Source organism: Esox lucius, chromosome 12 (assembly GCF_011004845.1).
Source record: "Esox lucius isolate fEsoLuc1 chromosome 12, fEsoLuc1.pri, whole genome shotgun sequence".
Taxonomy (NCBI): Eukaryota; Metazoa; Chordata; class Actinopteri; order Esociformes; family Esocidae; genus Esox; species Esox lucius.
In genome coordinates, this window is record NC_047580.1 from 34887867 (window position 1) to 34912081 (window position 24215).

The 24215-nt window shown below is 43.9% G+C and overlaps 1 protein-coding gene across 1 annotated transcript in view; it reads right to left on the minus strand.

Annotated features, from left to right (window-relative positions):
* magixa (MAGI family member, X-linked a) overlaps window positions 1–24215 on the minus strand; it is a 48260-nt gene that overhangs the window by 7647 nt on the left and 16398 nt on the right. The window contains exons 4-12 of the mRNA XM_034295900.1: window positions 23766–23885; window positions 22596–22769; window positions 21133–21313; window positions 20256–20326; window positions 19487–19654; window positions 14759–15329; window positions 13691–14186; window positions 13418–13481; window positions 11075–11545 (exon numbers count right to left, since the gene is read on the minus strand). Of these exons, the coding sequence (XP_034151791.1) occupies window positions 11075–11545; window positions 13418–13481; window positions 13691–14186; window positions 14759–15329; window positions 19487–19654; window positions 20256–20326; window positions 21133–21313; window positions 22596–22769; window positions 23766–23885 (2316 nt within the window). The remainder of the gene's footprint in view (window positions 1–11074; window positions 11546–13417; window positions 13482–13690; window positions 14187–14758; window positions 15330–19486; window positions 19655–20255; window positions 20327–21132; window positions 21314–22595; window positions 22770–23765; window positions 23886–24215) is intronic.

Sequence of the window (24215 nt, forward strand, 5' to 3'; positions counted from 1 at the left end):
GCTGAAGTCACAGGGTTCTGTTAGTTCCACTCTCTCAGCTGCAGAATGCAGACAGGGTTCTGTTGGTTCCACTCTCTCAGCTGCAGAATGCAGACAGGGTTCTGTTAGTTCCACTCTCTCAGCTGCAGAATGCAGACAGGGTTCTGTTGGTTCCACTCGCTCAGCTGCAGAATGCAGACAGGGTTCGGGAATGCAGCACATTGTTTCAGGGTGTTGTGTTTCTAAACCAAATGTATCTAAGTAACTTGTGTGAAATACAGGAGCTATACTGCACAATAAATGTACGGATAAACCAATTTTGCCGGTGGAATTCTGTCCACTTAATCCTGTAGAAGGCCAGAGTGGAGTTCGGTCACGAGAGGGGATATGAATCAGAGGATGAGGTGGGGAGGATGAGGGCTGGGGGAGGATGAGGGCTGGGGGAGGGTGGGTGATTTTCTGAGAGATTCTCTGCCTCAGATGACACTGTAATGAGTGAAATAACACACACACACACACATTCACAGAACAACGTGAGGAGACAGAGCAAACACAGAACCCATATTGTGAACAAGGCAGAAGTAAACGTGTGTTTTCTGTTCACGGGAGCAGTCCAGTATACTTGATCCGATCAGAGATTGAGAGAAAGAGCAAGGTGGGGGAGAGATTAGGGAGGGAAGGAGAGAGAGATTGTAAGAAAGATAGGGAAAGAGCTGGGAAGAGAGAATGGAGAGAGAGGAGAGGTAAAACAAAAGAGAAAGAGAGGGGGAAAGACGTGCACAGAAAGACAGAACGAGAGTTGGGGTCTTCTGGTTGAAAGGTTTGAAAGAGAAAGAGGATTCAGATATCAGAAACATGGACAAAGCGTGTTTGTTGCCAGGCTCAGACCACAGTCCTCTATGCAGAGAGACTCACATGACCAAACTAAACAGGACAGAACCGGACAGAACCGGATGGAGCAAAACAGGTGAACAGGAGAGAACAGGACAGAAAGACATGAAAGGGAGAAGAAAAGGCAATAGGACAGGAGGACAAAAGGAAAGGACAAGACACGAAGACTGACACGCACAGACACACAGACATGCACACACAGACGTGCACACAGACACACACACAGACGCACACACACGCACACAGACGCGCACACAGACGCACACACAAAGACGCACACAGACACACAGACACACACACAGACGCACACACAAAGACACACACAGACACACACACACAGAGCCGCAGAGGACATGAGTCTGGCCCATTACTTTTTAATGTGGTCCAAATACAGTCTTTGATGTTCTGCTGGAAGCCCTCAATTGAAGGAGAGACAAAAAAAACCCAGACAAATAAGTTGAATACAATAGTTTTGGAGTGGCCCAACACTGTCCAGGAGATGCTCACACTAGAGCTGCACGATTTGGATAAAAAATTGAATCGCCATTTCTTTCATAAATATTATGATTTGCTATTTTCAAACATGGTGTAAACAGTGTAGATAATCTCACATTAAAATAGAGATTTTAGCTTGCATAATGTACTATTAAACTGAATAAAAATGTGTTTATATTACCAATTTGAAGGTGGAGCCTGTGTCAAAACACTGAACTAGGCCATTTGTTTAACTGCCCTTTAATGCCATGGTGTCTGCCGCATTTGCTATTCTTGTGCCGTTGCCAGGTACCCTTGAGGTATAGTTTGTTTGTAGGCACCGATATTGAAGCCGAAACATTTAATAACCATACTGTTGTGTTTGTGAGACAATATACAGCTCTGGAAAAAATTAAGAGACCACTGTCTCTTCATTTTAACCCTTCTATTAAACTTTTCAACTTTTTTGGAAAGGAAAGAAAAAGGTGCAGTGGTCTCTTAATTATTTCCGGAGTTGTATCTTGGTGCCACTCGCTAACTTGAAGCAGACGTCTTCGCTAGCTGTTGCAGTGTTAACTCAAACTAACACCAAGTATTTAAACAAAATGACTCCAGGCATTTAAGTAAACTGAAAATAAACATACAGCACCCGCAAGAAAAACTATTACAGATGTACGATGCATGACTGCTGCCTTGCGTGAAGCACATATCATTCACATTTTCAGCTGAAAATCGCGTTTGGAGATGTCCGATATTGCACATGTCCGTTTTGCAATTTCGATAATAATTTGATTAATCGTGCAGCCCTAGCACACACACACAAAGTCACACAGGCACAGACACTCAGCCAAAGACCCACACACACAGCCAAAGACACACAAACACACACAGACACACACACACAGCCAAAGACACCCAAACACATCACACAAACACACAGCCAAAGACACACACACACACACACACAAAGACACACAGGCACAGACACACACCCAAAGACCCACACACACAGCCAAAGACACACAAACACACAAAGACACACACACAGCCAAAGACACCCAAACATATAACACAAACACACAGCCAAAGACACACACACACACACACACAAAAACACATACATACAGCCACAGACACACACACACACACACACTCAGCTACAGACATGGCTGCTCCTGTAATGCTAATCACATGCTCACTCTGTCCCATTTAACAGTCAGATGGACAAAGCAGCCATTACATTACACACCCAGCTGTTTAACAGAGCCACAGCAGGAGCTAGGAGCAGCTGTTCTAACTAGAGAAGAGAGGAGAGGAACCAGGGAGAGAGGAGGGAGAGGGAGAAAGGGGGAGGGGGGCAGGGAGGTAGGTAGGCATGAATGGGGGAGGAGATGGGGAGAGAGAGGGAGAGGTGGAAGACAGGAGAAAAAAGAACATCTGTATGACAAATGAGAAGGAGAATAAGGAGGGAGGGAGAGGGACATGGACAGAGCCAAAGATGAAAAGGAGGTAGGATGGAGATAGAGGGAGGGAGGGAGGGAGGGCAGGTGGATATAGAGAGAAAAAAACAATTTAGGATTAGCCATTCCTGTACATTACCGTGTATTTATCAGGGAAAACCCCAGGCTTATGTCTCCTGATTACATAACAACAGATAAATACTGTCTGGAAATAATAGCATCATTCCAACCAACCATGAGCAGAGACATCACTACACACACAATCCAAACCCTGTGTCACCAAAGGAAGCGGAACGGTCAATAATCAGTGATATTGTCTCATTATTACCATTATACTTGACTGTGTGTGCTCTGTTCCATATCAAACCAAGAGGTAGGGAGGTTGGCAGCTTATGCCCACTGTTGTTGCCAACACACTTGCATAACAACACAAACACACACGCAGTTGCACACACACAGACACAGACTGAGATTAGAGCAGTGTTAGTGATTCATGGCAATGCATTGCCTTATTTGTCGAGTTAGGGGCCTGCAAATGTGATCGTTAGCCAGAAGAGTGTTCTCTGTGATCGTTGGCAGGAGTGTTCTCTGTGATCGTTAGCCAGAAGAGTGTTCTCTGTGATCGTTGGCAGGAGTGTTCTCTGTGATTTTTAGCAGGACCGGTGTTCTCCGTGATCGTTAGCCAGAGAAGCGTTCTATTTGATCCCTAGCCAGAAGAACGTTCTATTTGATCCCTAGCCAGAAGAGCGTTCTATTTGATCCCTAGCCAGAGGAGTGTTCTCTGTGATTGTTAGGAGTGTTGTCTGTGATTGACAGCATGAATGCGTTTTCTCTGTGATCATTAGAAGGTGTGCTCTCTGCGATCGACAGCAGGAGTGTTCTCTGTGATTGTTAGCTAGAGGAGTTCCTCCTTCAAAGTTGTGTTCCATCCAGCCTAGTTTCTGGTTAAGCTATCAAGTGTGATAAGAACAAGAACTGCTTCAGAGGATGCATGTCTGAAACTTTGGACCATTTGACACATCTTACCAGGCCGTGGGTAGTGGGTACTTTCTGAACCTACTAAAAAAGACCAAGTGCCACAGCCCGTAGAACTGATCTAACTGGTGGACTTTCAGACCCTCAAGTTACAAAATAATATACAGAGGAGTGGACAGGCCGAAAGAAAGAATGACAGACAGTTACACAACATACAAAACAGTGAACTGAAAGACAAAGAAAAAGATGAACAGACAGAAAATATACAAAAAAGAGAACAAATAGACATACAGAATTATAGACGAATAGAGAGACAGACAAGCAGACAGCTAGAGATAGATTATATAGATAGATATATAGACACAGTCACTAGTTGTAACTCAGACTTTGAGACCATCATTTCCCTTTGGTTTGAGCAACGTTGTTTTTGGCGGTTAGTTATTAGTAATAATGACAAAAAAGAAAAGTAAATGTAATAAAAATGTATAAAGCCCCATTGAATGTATCTGAGGGGGGAGTGATGAAGGGGCAGAGGAGACACTGAAAGACAAAAGGGGAGAAGTATATAGACAAACTGAAAAACAGAGAGAGAAGAGACAGAGGAGTAAAATAGATTTAGGTGTAGTGGGCAACATGCTGTTTTAATGGAACCCCATCAGGAACATGCTGTTTTAATGGAGCCCCATCCGAAACATGCTATTTTAATGGAGCCCCATCAGGAACATGCTGTTTTAATGGAGCCCCATCAGGAACATGCAATTTAAAGAAGCCCCATCAGGAACATGCTGTTTTAATGGAGCCCCATCAGGAACATGCTGTTTAAATGGAGCCCCATCAGGAACATGCTGTTTTAATGGAGCCCCATCAGAAACATGGTATTTTAATGGAGGCACATCAGGAACATGCTGTTTTAACAGAGCCCCTCAGGACTGTAGATGTGGGGCAATGAGAGTCCCTAGGTGCTCTACACTCAACATTTACAGAACAGACTGCTACTAAATTAGATCAATGTGCACAAACAAAATGTGCTCACAAAAAACTAAATGATTGCTTCTCTTGGAGTCGTGGAATGAGACAGGAATGCAGACGGATGCCGCATCAACGTTAATATTAATGAACGGGTGATAGCACCAGAACTGTCTGCAGCACCTGGCCTCACTTCCAAAAGCCTGTAAATGACCGTAAGTCAAATTCTAACACCCAAATATCAATGATGCCAGAGAACTGACCTACAGACAAATTCCTTTTGAGGAACATTCAGTCAGCTCTTATAAAAACACAGTTAAAACAAAACAAATCTTTAATACACTGGAAAATACAGATGTTGCCTTTTTAAACAAAGAATGAGATTACAAATCCGATTCCAAAAAAGTTGGGACACTGTACAAATTGTGAGTAAAAAAGGAATGGAATAATTAACAAATCTCATAAACTTATATTTAATTCACAATAGAATATAAATAACATATCGAATGTTGAAAGTGAGCAATGATACTGTAATGGAAATTACCACATGGGCTCAGGAATACTTCCAGAAAACATTGTCGGTGAACACAATCCACCGTGCCATTCGCCGTTGCTGGCTAAAACTCTATAGGTCAAAAAAGAAGCCGTATCTAAACAGGATCCAGAAGCGCAGGCATTTTCTCTGGGCCAAGGATCATTTAAAATGGACTGCGGCAAAGTGGAAAAGTGTTCTGTGGTCAGACAAATCAAAATTTGAAGTTCATTTTGGAAAACTGGGAAGCCATGTCACCCGGACTAAAGAGGACAAGGACAACCCAAGTTGTTATCAGCGCTCAGTTCAGAAGCCTGCATCTCTGATGGTATGGGGTTGCATGAGTGCGTGTGGCATGGGTAGCCTACACATCTGGAAAGGCACCATCAATGCTGACAGTTATATCCAAGTTCTAGAACAACATATGCTCCCATCCAGACGTCGTCTCTGTCAGGGAAGACCTTGCATTTTCCAACATGACAATGCCAGACCACATACTGCATCAATTACAATATCATCGCTGCATAGAAGAAGGATCCGGGTACTGAAATGGCCAGCCTGCAGTCCAGATCTTTCACCCATAGAAAACATTTGGCGCATCATAAAGAGGAAGGTGCGACAAAGAAGACCTAAGACAGTTGAGCAACTAGAAGCCTGTATTAGACAAGAATGGGACAACATTCCTATTCATAAACTTGAGCAACTTGTCTCCTCAGTCCCCAGACGTTTGCAGTCTGTTATAAAAAGAAGAGGGGATGACACACAGTGGTAAACATGGCCTTGTCCCAACTTTTTTGAGATGTGTTGATGCCATGAAATTTACAATAAACTTATTTTTACCTTAAAGTGATACATTTTCTCTGTTTAAACATTTGATATGTCATCTATGTTGTATTCTGAATAAAATATAGAAATTTGAAACTTCCACATCATGGCATTCTGTTTTTATTCACAATTGTACTTTTTGGAATCAGGTTTGTACATGAACCAAAGAATGTGATTACATGGACATCCTAGCGCACCAATGAATGAGATTACATGGACATCCTAGTGCACCAATGAATGGGATTACATGGACATCCTAGTGCACCAATTAATGATATTACATGGACATCCTAGTGCACCAATGAATGGGATTACATGGACATCCTAGCGCACCAATTAATGATATTACATGGACATCCTAGTGCACCAATGAATGGGATTACATGGACATCCTAGTGCACCAATTATTGATATTACATGGACATCCTAGTGCACCAATGAATGGGATTACATGGACATCCTAGTGCACCAATGAATGGGATTACATGGACATCCTAGTGCACCAATTAATGATATTACATGGACATCCTAGCGCACCTTGTCCGAGGAGTTTCTGGACATTCCCTGGTCTGGGATCAGTTTGCAATGGGATCAGTAATTTATTTTTTGTTATTATTTGGGACCAGGAAGATTAGTAGGAACAGGGGGAGTGGTGGTTCTGGAACAGCTGTGGGCAGCACTCAAACCCATACTCCTGCCGAAACGCCTCTTCCAGAGGCAGGAGCTTAGGGCATGCTTACATTATGAATAAAATGCCAGATAGATCTATCTTGGTTTGCATATAAATCAAGGGAATATCATGCGATACGTGCACGCACTGCACAGAAACTTGTGGTTGTGGTGCAATTTATCACAGTTGTGACACAATTGTCTACACACTTGGAAACTTCTGGGGATGGCTCTTTCGAAAATGTGGTGCACGCTACCTCTGAAGGTGTCACAAAATAATCTAGGGTTTCTTCCATACACTGCCAGGTCAGCCCAGGGCACACATTCTCATGAATATGGACTGAGTTGATCTGTTCCCAGGTCAGCCCAGGATATAGATCCTCATGAATATGGACAGGGTTGATCTGTTCCCAAGTCAGCGCTCCCAGGCTATAAAGCTTCACACACACCCGACTGGCTTTAAAGAAAAGCACAAACAACTAGTTATAACTCCATATTGTGTAGAGGGCATTACCGAAGTCTGTAAATGAATGACGAGGAGGACGTCCTACCGACCCCATCCACTCAGCTTGCCTACATGTAACACATTTATAGACGCTGTGTCAACAGCCAGACAACACAAAATATACAGCTGATTCACTTTAAACAGGGGCAGCGAAAGCACTGAGATATGGTCTTCAAGTAGAAGTATGGTTAAGGTGGGGGGGCATCTCTGAGTAATGAGTACTGCAGTTACAATGTAGTTACTATTAAAAAGAAAACGTTGATGAGGAGATAATAATGTTGTAATGAACAGAAGGTTGAAGAACAGAAGGAACAGAAGGAATTAACTAAATAAATTGGGCTGTATGTATGATATGTTGTTTATAGAAGCATCATCTTCAAGTAGAATCATTGCCGTTGTTAAGGAGACTTCCAACTGCCGTTACACACACACACACACACTCACACACTCTCATACACAACACACACACACTCTCATACACAACACACACACACTCTCATAAACAACACACACACACTCTCATAGACAACACACACACACACACACACTCTCATACACAACACACTCTCATACACAACACACCCTCTCATACACAACACACACACTCTCATACACACACACACACTCATATCCAACACACACAAACTCTCATACACAACACACACCATCTCATACACAACACACACACTCTCATACACAACACACACACACTCATACACAACACACACACTCTCATACACACACACACACACACACACACACACTCATAACCAACACACACACACACTCTCATACACAACACACACACTCTCATACCAACACACACACACTCTCATACACAACACACACACTCTCATACCAACACACACACTCTCATACACAACACACACACACACTCTCATACACAACACACACACTCTCATACACACACACACACACACACACACAGCACATGAGAATCAGGGCATTCATTCAGACCAGCAGATGACTGGAGAAATATTAAAGGCATTCCTTTCTGTCTCAGGTATGTGTGTGTGTGTGTGTGTAAGAGAGACTACAGTCTAGGAGTTCAACCCAGTATCACAAAAGCACTTCATAATCAGATGTTGCAATTCACAGAAACATACATGTTAATCCTTTACAGTAGGACAAACATCTATGGGTCAGGTCAATTCAGGAAGGGTTTACCTCAACTCTGAGAGGCTGAAGCAAAACCTGGACACTCAGTTGAACCACTACTGGGTTTAAAGGTTTAAGTAATAATTAACAACTGGTTAATGGTTACTGGGGTGTTAGGGGCCTGGAAAGCTACTTTAAAGCATTGGGATTAAACTCCCACCCCTGAAGCTGGAATCTACATTTAATAACAATCTGCCAAACTACACTAGTCAACTGCTGGCACACAGTGCCTCCTGCGACCCGCTCGCAAGACAGATATCGCCCGGAGAAACACCAGATATCGCCCGGAGAAACACCAGATATCGCCCGGAGAAACACCAGATATCGCCCGGAGAAACACCAGATATCGCCTGGAGAAACACCAGATATCGCCTGGAGAAACACCAGATATTGCCTGGAGAAACACCAGATATTGCCCGGAGAAACACCAGATATCGCCTGGAGAAACACCAGATATCGCCTGGAGAAACACCAGATATCGCCTGGAGAAACACCAGATATCGCCTGGAGAAACAACAGATATCGCCTGGAGAAACAACAGATATCGCCTGGAGAAACAACAGATATAGAGGTGGATCCGTGGCAGTTCCCCTGTGCAGTAAGTTGGATTCAACACACACGTCATACACACTTAACAACACACACACAAACACACACGTCATACACACTTAACAACACACACACAAACACACACATCATACACACTTAACAACACACACACAAACACACACATCATACATATTTAACTACACTCACACACACACAAACACACACGCGTCAGACACACTCAACAACACCCACTGCTTACACATTCACACGGACAAAACATATTGAAAGCATGTCATGAAACAGAGGATTTTAATCAACAGAAAATATCCTACAAAACACACATGCAAAAACACACACACACACACACACACTTAGTAAATAGGTACATGTATAGCAGTAGGTGACGTAAAGGGAATAGTTACGTTTTGAGTCCTTCACAGTTTTCAGAGCAGACTGCAGTCGTTCCAGCATTCTCTTGCCCAATTGTCCGACTAAATCCAAATAATCCTCAAATAACCTCAATCTATGATCTACTTACACCAAATTAATGTTGCGAAAAACAGAGAGAGAAAAACGTTCTCTTCACACGAGTCCAATGTGTGTCTGACGCTGGCCAACTATCTGCACGAAATTTACTGACTATCAGAGGAGGAGGTGGGACTGAGGGAGAGGAGGAGGTGGGGCTGAGGGAGAGGAGGAGGTGGGGCTGAGGGAGAGGAGGAGGTGGGACTGAGGGAGGGAGAGAGAGAGAGAGAGGGGAGGGGAAAAGATAGGGGGATGGAGGGAAGACTAAGAAAAGGGAAGAAAAAGAAGCTGAGTGACGAAATGCAAAAGACAGATAGCCTGTAAGTATGTGTACATGTGTGTGTGTGAGAGAGAGAGAGAACAAAATACACAGAGGTAGAAAAATGAAGCATTTTAATACTAAGAATTCTACAAACAGAGGTCAGGAAAAGGGGTTTATGGGTGGGGGGTTGAAAGAGAGAGGGAAAGAAATAGACAGGAAAGCAGGGGGAGAGGGATAGAGAGAGGGAAAGAGAGGGAGGGAGAGAGAGAGAGAGAGAGGGAGGGAGGGAGGGAGGGAGGGTAGGAGGGAACAGAACACCAAAGCAGCCGAGTGAGATTCATACCATCACATCATATGGTGTGTGTCTATGTGTCTGTGTTGGTGTGTGTGTCTGTGTGTGTGTGTCTGTGTGTGTGTGTGTGTGTGTGTGTCTGTGTGTGTGTGTCTGTGTGTTCATTACAGCTCACTGCCTTTCTGCTAAGATAACATGAAAAGGTAGAAGCCCATGTTCAGAGGGAACTCAGGGAGACTCGTCAGACAGTAGATCAAAGCAGGTCATGTGGTCTCCTGGGCTGTGTTACCACTTCATCCAGCATAGATTTATCAAAAACAAGATGAGTAAATATATAGGGCCAGTGCACATTAGATAAAGACCTTCAACAATGGCCTCGAGTGACACTGTCATTAAAATAGTTGTTTCCCCCAACAACAAAAAAACTCCTGCATTGGATTTTGCCCATCTCTGTCACGTATGACCATGGAAACCTGGGTTCAGAGCCCTGGACAGACAGCACACGGACATTAAACCAAACCTCCTGGGTTCAGAGCCCTGGACAGACAGCACACGGACATTAAACCAAACCTCCTGGGTTCAGAGCCCTGGACGGACAGCACATGGACATTAAACCAAACCTCCTGGGTTCAGAGCCGTGGACGGACAGCACATGGACATTAAACCAAACCTCCTGGGTTCAGACTAAACATTCTGGGTTCAGAGCCCTGGACGGACAGCACATGGACATTAAACCAAACCTCCTGGGTTCAGAGCCCTGGACGGACAGCACATGGACATTAAACCAAACCTCCTGGGTTCAGAGAACATACTGACGTGTGATGATTAAACACTGATTATTTAGCCAATGAGATGATGGTGGCTTGTGACTAAAACTAAAGGATTTAAACACCCAGAATGCCTTGCACAGGATGACGGAGAGGGTCTAGGATTCATGTTGTCTCACAATGAAAAAGATGATGTCGGACTGTGGGCGGGGTTAAAAACTCACCACCATTGGTGAGCTCCTGGGAGGCGATGACAAAGCCAAACCCCTCCCCTGTCCGTCTTCGTAGCTCCACCTCCTGACTCCGGACCCCTGGGAGGCTCCCTCGCCCGTCCACCTGGCCCTTGGCTATGGCGCCTAGCCCCGCCCCTCCACCTCCAGTAGGCCTTGCCGGGTGCGCGCCTCCCTCTTCCAACCCCAGCCAGTCTTTAGGTTCCAGAGTGAGGGTCACGGGGACCGAGTCCAGGAAGCTGGTGCTCTGTACCAGAGAGGGGACGTCGGTGGAGGGCGAGGCTGGAGAGAGGCCACCGTGGTTGGGGAGGTTTTGAGGGAGGTGCAGGGGCACCAAGGCATCTGAGGTGGAGGTGGAGGCAGGCTGGTCTGACGGGGAGGGGAGGCCCTGGGCGGAGGAAGGGGGAGCCAGCTGAGAGGAGAAGGGCTTGTAGAGGTTAGGAGAAACAGGAGAACAGAGAGACCCTATAGAGAGAGAGGGATGCACAGGGAGACAGAGGGGAGATGGGTAATTAGATTAACAAAGACAGAAGGATAGAGAGAACAGGATAGTGAGACGGAGGAATAGAGAAAGTGAGAGATAGATAAAGGGATAGATAAAGGGATCAATATAGGGACAGATATAGGGACAGATATAGGAATATATAAAATGATATATATAGGGACAGATATAGGGATAGATAAAGGGATAGATAAAAGGGTAGATATTTGGACAGATAAAAGGGTAGATATAGGGACAGATATAGGGACAGATATAGGGATATATATATAGAGATAGATATAGGGACAGATATTGGGATAGATATAGGGATAGATATAGGGACAGATATAGGGACAGATATAGAGATAGATATAGGGATATATATATAGAGATAGATATAGGGACAGATATTGGGATAGATATAGGGATAGATATAGGGACAGATATTGGGATAGATATAGGGATAGATATAGGGACAGATATTGGGATAGATATAGGGATAGTTATAGGGATAGATATAGGGATAGATAAAAGGGTAGATATAGGGATAGATATAGGGACAGATATTGGGATAGATATAGGGATAGTTATAGGGACAGATATAGGGATAGATAAAAGGGTAGATATAGGGATAGATATAGGGACAGATATAGGATAGATAAAAGGGTAGATATAGGGACAGATATAGGGATAGATAAAGGGATAGATAAAGGGATAGATAAAAGGGTAGATATATGGACAGATAAAAGGGTAGATATAGGGATAGATATAGGGATAGATAAAGGGATAGATAAAAGGGTAGATATATGGACAGATAAAAGGGTAGATATAGGGACAGATATAGAGATAGATATAGGGATATATATATAGAGATAGATATAGGGACAGATATAGGGATAGATAAAAGGGTAGATATAGGGACAGATTTAGGGATAGATAAAAGGGTAGATATAAGGTTGGATATAGGGACAGATTTAGGGATAGATATAGGGATAGATATAAGGACAGATATAGGGACAGATATAAGGACAGATTTAGGGATAGATATAGGGACAGATATAGGGATAGATAAAAGGGTAGATTTAGGGACAGATATAGGGACAGATATAGGGATAGATAAAAGGGTAGATTTAGGGACAGATATAGGGACAGATATAGGGATAGGGAGAGAAGAGGATAGAACAAGTAAGGGATAGAAAGCCAGAGACAAAAATCAAAATAAGATGGCACATTCATGACAGATAATCCTGTATAATACAGGATAATATAAGATAGATTGTTGGGATTTGTGGTTTGAGTACAAACTTTCCACTATTCAAAATGAGTTTTGAGGAAAAAGAAGAAAAACTGAATGAGGATACTGCCCAAGACTAACAACAGCAGTAGTACTTATATAAGCAAATACAGTTCATTTCATGTAATAGTAGTAGAAGAACTAGAGGTAGCAGAAGTTGTAATAGTAGAACTAGAGGTAGCAGAAGTAGTAGTAGTAGCATTTATAGTAACAATAGTAGTGGTAGTAGTATTAGTACTAGTTGTAGTACTGGTAGTAGTAGTAGAAGCATTCATATCCGTAGTAGTAGTAGTAGTGGTAGAAGTAGTAGTGTTAGTAGTAGCTGTAGTTGTATTAGTAGTGTCAGCAGTAATAGTACCAGTAGTAGTAGTGTGGGTTGTAGTAGCAACAGTAGTAGTAGTAGTATTGTTAGTAGTAGTAGTTGTAGTAGTGTTAGTAGTAGTAGTAGTAGTAGTAGTAGTAATAGTAGTAGTGGTAGTAGTAGTAGTAGTAGTAGTGGTAGTAGTAGTGGTGGTAGTAGTAGTAGTAGTAGTAGTAGTAGTAGTAGTAGTAGTAGTCTTACCTCCTCTGTAAACCAACAGAACTACTTCTCCCTGCTTAGTATGATCCTGGAGGACCTTCTGCACCTTGGATGTTCAGCAGAGGTCAACATTATAATAGGTCAATGATTAGTCAATGTAATTATGCAGGTACAGCTAAGGGTTAAAGGTGCTGTCAAACCCAAAGCAAATGTATTCAAACTGTGAATTCAGCTTTCAATCGCTTCAATTGTCAAGTTTCCAAAAACATTTCATTCGTTTTTCTCAAAACAAGCATCCCCCAGAGCCGGTCGTACCTGAGCGAAGCTGACACCTTGCACGTCCGCACCATTGATCTTGACTATTGCGTCCCCTGGCTGTAAGGAGGCACACTGCCTCCTGTCCCACACTCTCTTCACAAGGGCTGTCTGCCCGCATGGCCCCCCAGCAGTGACGCTAAACCCCATGCCTCCCCCCTCACTCCTCCCCAGGGCCACGGGTACCAGCTCCCCTCCTCCAGCCAGACCAGATGCCCCCTCGCCAGCTGGGCTATGCCCCCCACGGAGGTGGGCATTGGCAGGGCAGCCGTTGAAGCCACAGGCAGGGGCTTCTGTGGGTGCTGGGAGCGTCAGGGAGGTCTGGGGCATGGGCGGGCGCTGGACAGGGGCTCCGCCCACCTCCGGCTGGGACGCAGGCTGCTTGGAAAGGGAAATGGGCAGGGTGGAGGAGGAGATGTCACTTTCTGGGGTCTGGTGGAGGAGCATGGAGGAGTGGGGGGGGAGGGAGTTCCCGCCAAAACGCATAAGAGACGATCTGAGAGGAAAAAGGACGAAGATGAGAACGTAGAGGATGAACAGGAAGAGGAGGAGAGGTTGTGTTATTATTTGATGATCAACTGTCACAGTCTGATAGTTAGAGTCAGCTAGGTAGAGCTCAGGTTAGTTAGAGTCTGAGTGAGTTAGCTAGGTAGAGCTTAGGTTAGTTAGAGTCTGAGTGAGTTAGGTAGAGTTAAAGTAAGAGTAAGTTACATAGCGTTAGGTAGAGTTCAGGTTAGTCATAGTCAGAGTTAGTAAGGTAGAGTTAAATTTAGAGTTAGTTACATAGCGTTAGGTAGAGTTCAGGTTAGTCATAGTCAGTTAGAGTTAGTTAGGTCGAGTTAAAGTTAGAGTTAGTTACATAGCGTTAGAAAGAGTTAATTGGAGTAAGAGTTACATAGCGCCAGACTTACAGTAAATTAGAGTTAAAGGTTAGTTACGGAGTTAGTTAGCATTAGTGTTATTTACAATTAGAGACAGAGGTAGTTAGAGTCACAGTTATTTACAATTAAAGTTAGTTGGAGTTAGTTAGCTAGTTAGTTCTTACTTAGCGTTAGCTAGGTAGGTTACCTCTTTGCCACTCCACCCGAAGCCCCCCCCTCCGGGACAGAGACAGGATTTCTTTCAGGTGGGGGTGGGGGAGGAATGCCCCTGCTATGAGAGGAGGGGGTGCCAGCCGAGCTGGCGGAAGAGCCAGACGTTCCATTAGACAGTGTGTGGGCGGGGGTGGCAGAGACCAGACCTGCGGCATTCCCGTTGGCGTCCAAACCCAACCCAGGCTCCCCCATCACCCTGAGGTAGTTCCCATTGTGATGGGACAGGGTCCGGTTCAGGTTGCCCCAGCCGGCAGTGTGGGGGCGAGGCGGCTCCGCCGGACCGGCGTCGGGGAGCGCCTGAGCCTGGGCGCCAGCGGTGGACGGGGGCGTGGCAGCGGCACTGAGGGGCTCCAGCGGGGAGGAGGACGAGGCCGGGGAGGTCAGAGGTTGCTTGGGGCAGCCGTCGGGGTTGTAGAGCATGGGGTAGCCCCTCCGAAGAACCACGTCCACGCTCTGGCCCATGGGGACGGACTTCAGCATGTCCACCACCTCCTTGTGGGACAGCCCCAGGACACAGCTGTCGTTGATGTAGACCAGGATGTCAGCTGGAGGAGCCCCGGACGGACGGGGAAACAGACCAGGGCGGAAGGATATGGGTTATACAGGAGTGTAACAGGAGTTTTGTAATCCAGCGGTTACAACAATGCTTGTAAAATGCAAGGTGCCGTATCCACATGAAATAACTGAGCCGCAACATCTGACGTCAAAGTAGTTTTAAGTGTTTGTTTTTTAAGCATTTGTTTTGTTTTTATGTCAGGAAACCACATGCCAAATGAATCAGATAGTCAGATAGCCAATCAGATAGTATACCTGGCCATTACAACACAGCAAATTTGGTAGTTAATCATTAAGATCCACATAATTACTGGATAACTGAAGCTACTCTACCTGGGCTCCACATACAATCAGATCAAACGGATGACAGACTACAGAACACACACACAACCAAAACAAGTAAATCATATACAAATCAAACAGATGACAGACTACAGAACACACACACAACCAAGACAAGTAAATAATATATTTAGAGAGAGAATAGGCAATGTGATACAACATAATTTTTTTTACTTAATGCCTGAGTGACCTCTTGAGGCCGATCATTCCAGGATGACAAAACTCTACAGAGCCTTCTGAAAGTATTCAGACCACTATCTCCACATTTTCTTGTTATTTGATTGAATTGATAAAAAAAAAAAAATTTTACCTACCCACAAAATCCCATAAGGTTAAACAAAAAACAAACTAATGTATGCCGAAATATTGAATAAAAAAATATACCTTTTATTCTGTACTTTGTACCTAAGTGCCTGTGGCAGCGAAACCAGCTTTGATTGTTCTTGGGTTTGCCTCTACCAGCTTTACAAACCTAGATTTGGGCAGTTTCTCCCATTCTTCCTTGCAGATCCTGAAGCACTGAAGATAAGATGTTCAATTGGGTTCAAAGCCAACTATGGCTGGGCCACTCAAGGACATTCACTGACTTCTCTCAAACCCACTCCAGAGTTGTCTTGGCTGTTTGCTTCGGGTCGTTGTCGTGATGAATTATATATATTCGCCCCAGTCTGAGTTCCTGTGCGCTTTGGATCAGGGTTTCTTTAAGGTGCTCTGTATATTTTTGCTCCATTTATCCTTCCCTCCCTGGCCAGTTTCCCAGTCCCTGTTACTGAGAAGCGTCCCCACAGCATGATGCTGCCACCACTGTGACTCACCAAAGGGGTTGGTATCAGCCAGGTGATGAGCAGTAACCTGTTTTCACCAGATGTAGCGCTTGGCATTCAAGCATAATGATTTTAGTCTCATCACACCAGAGAACTCTCTCAGAGTCCTTCAGACAGTATGTCATATGCCTTTCACTCTGGAGTCACTTCTGTCTAGCCACTCCATAAAGACCTTACTGATGGAGTGCTGCAGAGATGGTTGTTCTTCTGACAGGTTCTCCCCGCTCTACAGAGAACTTTGAAGCTCCGCTAGAGTCGCCATTGGGTTCTTGATCACCTCCCCGACGAAGGCCTGTCTTTCCTGGTTCTACAAAATATTTATGTACAGGATATTTCAGTTTTCCTTTTTTTAAGAAATTGTTTTTGTTAACAAGGGGCATCGTGTGTAGATTGATAGCAAAATAAATTGATTTAATCGATTCTAACAAAAAACTGTGGAGAAAGTGAAGATGTCTGAATACCTTCCAAAGGCTCAATACATATCTGATACAGCTCGTTACCTCTGTAAAGACAATAGACCACTGGATTTTGTACTACAGCCAAGGCTTCCTGTAATTTAACACCAGGCACTGACTGAATAAATGAGCAGTGATGCTTCCATTAGAGTCATATTGAACCTTATTCACACAAGAGGTAAGGGGATGTGTGTGAGTGTGTGTGCGCGTGTCTGTGTGATAGTGGGATTAAGTTCTCTGAGAAGGATTAGGAGTATACATTTCTCCAAACCTAACAATCACAAACATCAATATCCTGTAGAATGCAGATAGAGACACCATGAGAGACACCATGAGAGACACCATGAGAGACACCATGAGAGAGACCATGAGAGACACTGTGAGAGAGACCATGAGAGACACCATGAGAGAGACCATGAGAGACACTGTGAGAGACACCATGAGAGACACCATGAGAGACACCATGAGAGAGACCATGAGAGACACCATGAGAGACACCATGAGAGACACCATGAGAGAGACCATGAGAGACACCATGAGAGACACCGTGAGAGACACCATGAGAGACACCGTGAGAGACACCGTGAGAGACACCATGAGAGACACCGTGAGAGACACCATGAGAGACACCGTGAGAGACACCGTGAGAGACACCGTGAGAGACACCGTGAGAGAGAGGGAGAGTTGAAAGGGAGCAGAGATAGACGAAGAGGAGAGAGTGAGAGAAAGACAAAGATGAAGAGAAAGAACTGCAGAATGGCAATGGGGGAGAGAGATAGAGGGAGGAGAGAGGCAGAAAGGGAGAGGAGAGTGGGAGAGAGGAGAGAGAAAAGAGGGAGGAGAGAGGGGGGAGAGAAATATAAATCTAAGCGATAAGAGGGAAAGACAGAGAGACATAAACAAGCATGTTCTCATGTTGAAGTTAATCTTCTAACACGTCATCCTCCCTCGGTGTACTGGCTCCATTCTGGTACCACCTCACAGTTTAACCGGTGTAAATCACACCCAAGTTAAGGTGACCTGGAGCCACTTCTTCACCGTTATCGTCTAGCAAAAGGCCAATGTTTCAAATGATCCCCCCCCCCAATAAACCATACACAAATATGGTGATAGGACAATTCTGACATGTGAATTAACAAGCACTTTTAATTATTATAGAGGAAGGGAGAAGAGAGAGAGGGAGACAAAGAAAAGGAAAAAGGGAGGTGAAGAGTCAAAGTAAGGAGGAGAGTCGAGAGGGACGGGAATGTCAGAGAGGGAGGGGGAGAGTTAGAGGGAGAGGGGAGAGTCAGAGATGGATGGGGAGCATCGGAAGGGGAGGAGGACAATTGGAGGGGGAGACTCAAGAGAGGGAGGGGCAGAGTCAGAGAGGGAGGGGAGAAGACATTCATTGTCCCAGACCACTAGGAGATGTGGAGGCCTGTAGAATATGGTGGTCTAGCTGTCATCTGTTGCACAACCCATCCGCTGGTTCAGTTATTAAACAACAACAAGCCTGATCATATCTACACTAAATGTCACTACGTATTCTGTAATGACACAGCCGACCACCTGAGGGAGCCAAACGTTAACGCATATGACCTGCTACACATAAACATATCTGTTAGCCTTTTCATTTCAGAAACGATGGGAAATAACTCATATAAGTAAGCAGTTCTACCTGTGTTAATCATACCAGTGTTAATCCCACTTGTGTTCATTATACCAGTGTTAATCCCACCTGTGTTCATTATACCAGTGTTAATCCTACCTGTGTTCATTATACTAGTGTTAATCCTACCTATGTTCATTATACTAGTGTTAATCCCACCTGTGTTCATTATACCAGTATTAATCCTACCTGTGTTCATTATACCAGTGTTAATCCTACCTGTGTTCATTATACCAGTGTTATCCTGCCTGTATTCATTTTTACCAGTGTTAATCCCACCTGTGTTCATAATACCAGTGTTAATCCTACACATGTTAATTATAAGTGTTAATCCTAACTGTGTTCATTATACCAGTGTTAATCCTACACATGTTAATTATAAGTGTTAATCCTAACTGTGTTCATTATGCCAGTGTTAATCGTACCTGTGTTCAATAAACCAGTGTTAATCCCACCTGTGTTCATTATACCAATGTTAATCCCACCTGTGTTCATTATGCCCGTTTTAATCCTGCCTGTGTTCATTATACCAGTGTTAATCCCACCTGTGTTCATTATACTAGTGTTAATCCCACCTGTGTTCATTATACCAGTGTTAATCCCACTTGTGTTCATTATACCAGTGTTAATCCCACCTGTGTTCATTATACCAGTGTTAATCCCACCTGTGTTCATTATACCAGTGTTAATCCCACCTGTGTTCATTATACCAGTGTTAATCCCATCTGTGTTCATTATACCAGTGTTAATCCCACCTGTGTTCATTATACCAGTATTAATCCCACCTGTGTTCATTATACCAGTGTTAATCCCACCTGTGTTCATTATACCAGTGTTAATCCCACCTGTGTTCATTATACCAGTGTTAATCCCACCTGTGTTTAGTGCGGGTGGTCCTCCGGGTGTCACACTGTAGACCTGTAGGAACTCTCTCTGTCTGCTTCCTCCCACTATGTTGAAGCCAAACCCCCGCGGACCTTTAGACAGACGCGTGTGGATGGAATAGCCCTTCAGCTCCGCCGGCTGGTCAGTGAACTCAGGTACTAGCAGGGGAAAGTTTAGACCGATTAACCTTTTTCCCATACAGCTTTTGTCAAAAGCATCAAAACTCTTATAGTAAATCGCACTCCTTCCCTTATAAACCAGTCCTGGTTTCTGCAGATTCAACATTTGGAACACATCTCTATAATAAACTGACAGACTGTCCGAAACTGCCCATGTAAAAGAAAGTGTTTGATTGCACCAGATCAGGCCGTCAACTAACTAAACAACAGTGCCCTCTGCTGTTCAGTGACAGGTAGGTCAATATCTCTCTCAGCAGTTGACAGACAATGTTTTCTAATAAATGTCATTTGTAGGTGGATAGAGTGTACATTACTTTTTCCTTTCTATAGATATTTATTTTGGGGCTATAATAAAAATAATCTCACCCCCACCACTCACTTTCCCTCCTCCACTCTCCATCTCCTCCTAATCCACCTTTCAATCCCTCTCCTCGACTCTCCATCTCCTCCTAATCCACCTTTCAATCCCTCTCCTCCATTCTCCATCTCCTCCTAATTCACCTCTCGCTCCCACTCTTCCACACATACACACACAAAACTGCCTGCTTTCTAGTAAGGTCAGGAAAAAGTTAATACTCACACTCGTTCTTGCTAAGGATTTCTTTGCTCTGAGCTCGGGGGTCCAGCCAGCTGGTGGTCTTGGAGTTATGACTGAGGGGAGAAAGAGATCATCACTGTCATCACCATCATCACTCTCACCAGCCATAACCATCATTTTCACCAGTCATCACCATCATCATCATAATCTTCATAATTCTCATCAGTCAACAGCATCATCATTCTCATCAGTCATCATCATTCTCACCAGTCATCACCCTCATCATCACAATCCTAATCATTTTCACCAGTCATCGCCATCAACACTGTCATCATCATTCTCACCAGTCATCACCATCATCATCATACTCTTCATCATTATCATCAGTCAACACCATCATCATCATTCTCATCAGTCATCACCATCATCATCATTCTCACCATCATCATCACAATCCTAATCATTCTCACTAGTCATCACCATCATCATTACAATCCTAATCATTCTCACTAGTCATCACCATCATCATTACAATCCTAATCATTCTCACTAGTCATCACCATCATCATCACAATCCTAATCATTCTCACTAGTCATCACCATCATCATCACAATCCTAATCATTCTCACTAGTCATCGCCATCATCATCCCAATCCTAATCATTCTCACAAGTCATCACCATTATCATTGTCATAATCATCAACATACTCCCTCTCTCCTCCCTCTACTATCTCTTCCCTTTCTTTATGCTCACTTTGCTTTCTCTCTCCTCCCTCTCCTCCGGCTTTAGCCCTCTTTCTCTCTACTTCCTCTCTTCCCTCTTTACACCCTTTTTACTCTTCATACCTTTCTCTCTCTCCTCCCTTTCTCCTCCCTTTCTCCTCCCTCTCTCCTCTCTTTTCCCTCTATATTACTCACTCTATATAGTAAGGCTCTCCCGAGTCGCTGAAGGCCAGCTCCCAGTTTTCGGGCAGTGCCACTCCTCCCCTTGTGGCAATGCTGCTCCCTCCATTTTCCACGACTACACCTTCCCTGGAGTCCCACGATTGGCTGATGGCTAGAGCTGTGGGCGGGGCACTGCTGGCACCTACTGAGCCTGCTGCCAAGAGAACCCACACATACAGAACATACCGTCTTAAAATAACCCTTTAACTCTGCCTGCTGTAATTCACTGTCAAGGTTTAGTTCACTAGGTCTACATATAACGTCACATCCCCTGGGTCCAGTTCACTGGGTCTTCACATGCCATCACATCCCCTGGGTCCAGTTCACTGGGTCTTCACATGCCATCACATCCCCTGGGTCCAGTTCACTGGGTCTTTACATGCCCTCACATCCCCTGGGTCCAGTTCACTGATATTTACATGCTGTCACATCCCCTGGGTCCAGTTCACTGAGATTCACATGTCGTCACATTCCCTGGGTCTAGTTTACAGGGCATTTACATGCTGTCACATCCCCTGGGTCTAGTTTACAGGGCATTTACATGCTGTCACATCCACTGGGTCTAGTTTACAGGACATTTACATGCTGTCACATCCACTGGGTCTAGTTTACAGGGCATTTACATGCTGTCACATCCCCTGGGTCTAGTTTATGGTAACACTTTATTTGGATAGTCAATATGTAAACACTTGACAGACAATCTATAAATTATCAATAACATTTAAATTAACTACCAACTAAAACTAACCCGTAACCCGTAATCCTAATCTTAAACCTAATCCTGTACCTAACTTTAAACCTTGCCCTAACCCTAACACTGACACTCATTCTAAACCTAATCCTACCCAAAAACTTAGAAAGCATGTTATTTCATTTTGATAGCTGGTTGATAATCTGAACATCTGTAGAGAATCTTGTAGAGTATGTCGAATCATATTTGAGTATAGAAGTGTAACCCAATTTACATCTCTGAGCCATCACATCGCAACCTGGTTAGTTATTTGAATATATCCCCATTGCAGAAACTTTTTGGTTCAGTTTAAGGGAGAACCCTTTTTTCTTAAAACTCTGTGAAACACAGTGAAACAGCCGAACCGACCTGACCATGTGACCGGCGTGTGTTAAGATTGAGAAAGTGTGCCACCTGGTGGACGGAGGGCAGTGAACATGGTTGCCGACTATCATTCTGTGATTTGATCTTTTTGCCTTTGCGGCTCAGCTGTGGTCCTCAATGAGGCGAAATCGCCCCCTCCTCCGGAGCACAACTCCTCCTCTCATGTTTCTCTGCATGCAGGTGAGTCGCTCCGGTGACTTCTCACACTCTCGTTCGCGGCAGAGTTTAATGCTGAAGGTTGTTAAATTCTCCAAAAAACATAGAATAGACCCATGGGCAAAACTGACCAAAGGCAAGGGTCGATTTGCTTATTGCTAGTTACCTGACAATCCAGAGTCTTCCTCACTGTTCTCTCCCTCTTCAACAGCCTTCTCTAGGTTGCTGAGTGATTTGCTGCGTGTCCTGAAGTTCCGAAGCAGGTTACGGTGTTCTTGGTACGTGATTGGTGGGCTCTCTGGGCCAATGTGGACTGGGCGGGGCGTCCCGTAGTAGTTCCCTGATAGGAGGAAAAGAGAAGGGCAGAGGTCAGGTGAGTTTAACTGGACGAGGACAGTAGGAATGACCTTGCATCCATCACATTGACAGCACGATTGGCTGTTATCTCTCCAGCCTCATTACTCAGCCATTGACACAAATCAGCTTTTTAGTTTGTAGAATTTCAGATTGTCCTTTTAATACAGTGAGGAATGTTCCTCATTATTGTAGATAAAGTTTGTAAGAATATGTGCCTCATAAGAAACAAACACCCAACCACAGATAACATTTTCTAAATCAAAGTATTTGTATCGTGTGAATATACAATATTGAAAACACTGAATACTAAAACAAGAGTTCAACATATAACACAAAGACACTGAAGAATCAGAGGGCAATACCATCGATCTAAAAAACGAATACTGGTGTGTAACTCGTGGCAGTGGAGGTCTATTTCAGTCCAATCGTTCATGTTCAGAGTATTTCACATCAGTCGCCACCATTGTGAGATTGGATGGAGAGAATTAAGAAAGAGAGAGAGAAAAACGAGAGGGACAGTGCAGGAAGCGACAGGAATAGAGATTAGAGAGAAAAGCCTCTTTACTGAATAACTCACACACACTGACACACACACAGACACGCACACTGACACACACACTGACACACACACTGACACACATGGCCAAACACACACTTACAGGGACACCCACACACTCAGAAACCTGCAATATTTTATGTTCCAACACACTCAACACATCGTTGTAGCCCTCTCCTTCTATCGTTCAATCTCTCTCCCATTCTCCTTTTCTTTCTTCAAATATTATTATTATTAAATTGCTCTTATTATCTGAAACGCAGTCTGTCTCACACAAATGATATGTTCAATACTTTTACATCATGTTTAATACACGTTATATTATACTCAAGACCAGCAGTATAAATAGGTGCTGATTTCTGGATTCAATATACTAATTTTAAGACAATTAATTTACATTTACAGTTCAAAATCACCACTGACCCTTGAACTTGCCACTTTCCAGCAGGGCACCAGATTCCTCCAGGGAAAAGAACTCCTCTATAGATACAAAATTGTAGTCCACCCCTGATATCTCTCCATCCCGAGGCTGTCTGGTTGTACCTGAATGAGAAACAGGTCATGAGAATCAGCTATGGATACATCCCCAAAAAATCACATCCTCTCACACACACACAGTTTCAGGCCACCCTTGAAATCTCACTGTTCTGAGGCTGTCTGTTAAAACCTGCATTGACAATATTATACAAACCCGATTTCAAAAAAGTTGGGACACTGTACAATTGTGAATAAAAAGAGAATGCCATGATGTGGAAGTTTCAAATTTCAACATTTTATTCAGAATACAACATAGATGACATAAAATGTTTAAACTGAGAAAATGTATCACTTTAAGGGAAAAATAAGTTGATTTCAAATTTCATGGCATCAACA